Source organism: Buceros rhinoceros, unplaced genomic scaffold (assembly GCF_000710305.1).
Source record: "Buceros rhinoceros silvestris isolate BGI_N320 unplaced genomic scaffold, ASM71030v1 scaffold17591, whole genome shotgun sequence".
Classification (NCBI taxonomy): domain Eukaryota; kingdom Metazoa; phylum Chordata; class Aves; order Bucerotiformes; family Bucerotidae; genus Buceros; species Buceros rhinoceros.
The window spans coordinates 24,083-25,650 of record NW_010396144.1 but is presented as its reverse complement, the minus strand read 5'-3'; the positions used below and the strand labels follow the sequence as shown (position 1 = coordinate 25,650).

The following is a 1,568-nucleotide window of genomic DNA, read 5'->3' as shown; positions in this document are numbered from 1 at the left end:
AAGAGGCATTGGTCTTTATTTCATGACTGCTGCTGACCCGAGCACCCCTCAGCACGCAGCGCCTCTCCACATCAGGCTGCGGGAGCTGCCGGCTGCAGGGGAGACGCGTTGAGAGACAAACCCAGCAGGTTCACATGGCTGATCTGAACACACCATTCTATAACAACTGCCACTTTCAACCTTAACACACATCTGCACATCCAGCCTTGCCCAGAAGAGCTCTTCATGATGTCAGCAGTCACCTTCACAAGCGTATTATTTTCAGGGACAGAATTACTATATTGTCCTTTGTCTTCCAGGAAACCAAACGAGCAGAACAAATTTCCATTCCTAGAGATGATTTTAGGGAATGTACCCAGAACTGGATTTGTAAAAGAGATGTAATTTGATTTGAAGCACTAGAATTATTTTAAAAGTTCCCACTCTGGAAAACATGTAGACAGTAAAATACTGGAAATTGCCTTCTCTTTTGAACAGAAACACCCTCTGAAACAGAGAGCAACGCCCGGCGGCGGGAGATGGAAGCTATGGTTTCAGCTGACCTTTCAAGCGACATGACTGCTGCTGTAATTATGAAACCAAGAAATTTTATACTTCAAATCTTTAACAGGAGGAAAGTTTTAAAACCAAACTAGACAAAAACCAGTTGAAGTACGTAATCATTATGCAGAAGTTTCACTGTTTGTTCTCTACCTGTTCCAGTCAGGGAGCGTCTTCTTGTAAATGGAATCGAGAGGTAACACTTGCTGTCGCCCTTGGGTTTCATCAAAAATAGATCGAGCGGCTTCAGTGGTCAGCGTGACAACACAGTCCATGTCGCTCGCCAAGTGCCAGGAGATGACTTTGGCCGCTTCGTTGTCCTCGATCTGAGCTAAATGTGCGATCTGTACCACAGGAGTCAGAGCAGTCAGAGGGGAACCGAGGCTGCGGCCCCTTGTCGTACCAATCACAGCCATCCCGTACCTCTGGTCGGACACGTATGTCCCCCGCTAGAGGCCCTGATAGGAGAGCTGGTCCCCTGAGGGGGTGAGGATGCTGTCATCTAATTATAACACTCCTCACAGGGGACTGGCATTTTCGGGCGGCTCATTTTTCACCACTACCACTTCGTGCAACCAGCCAAACTCACTGAACGCCCTGCAAGAGAAAGCTCACCTTGCCTAGAATATCCGGGCTGGCTTTTGGGTAGTTTGGGAGGGTACAAGTTCGCCTCGGCAGTCTCATTAATCTTTCTTGATCCGACATCTTTTGTCTTATAAGAGAATCTATGTACTGCAGCTGAGAACGAGAAGGCAACGTTAGCCATCACGTAGCGCTGGGCCGAGCGGCAGAAAGTTACTTCACCTTAACTTACTGCTGTTAACCACGTCCCTAACAAAAACCATGCGATATTCCGACATTAACACCTGGGGGACCATGGTATGGAATCAGAGGAGAGCACCAGGAGGCACCACGGTGCCTGTGGACCCCTCTGCGACTGCTGGTTTTCTGAAGGCTTCAGGACGCTTTTCACAGCGAGCTGCTAGAGCTTCGTTAGAGCCAAAACTGAAGAGAGTTTAAATCAGCAG

General features: G+C 48.3%; 1 protein-coding gene across 1 annotated transcript in view; it reads right to left on the bottom strand.

Moving 5' to 3' along the window:
• The window catches only part of LOC104501925 (structural maintenance of chromosomes flexible hinge domain-containing protein 1-like), a gene marked incomplete at its 5' end in the record, with an annotated part of 31,519 nt that overhangs the window by 6,613 nt on the left and 23,338 nt on the right, over positions 1 to 1,568 (bottom strand). The window contains 2 exons of the mRNA XM_010145820.1: positions 694 to 884; positions 1,156 to 1,278. Coding sequence (XP_010144122.1) covers positions 694 to 884; positions 1,156 to 1,278 — 314 coding nt within the window. The remainder of the gene's footprint in view (positions 1 to 693; positions 885 to 1,155; positions 1,279 to 1,568) is intronic.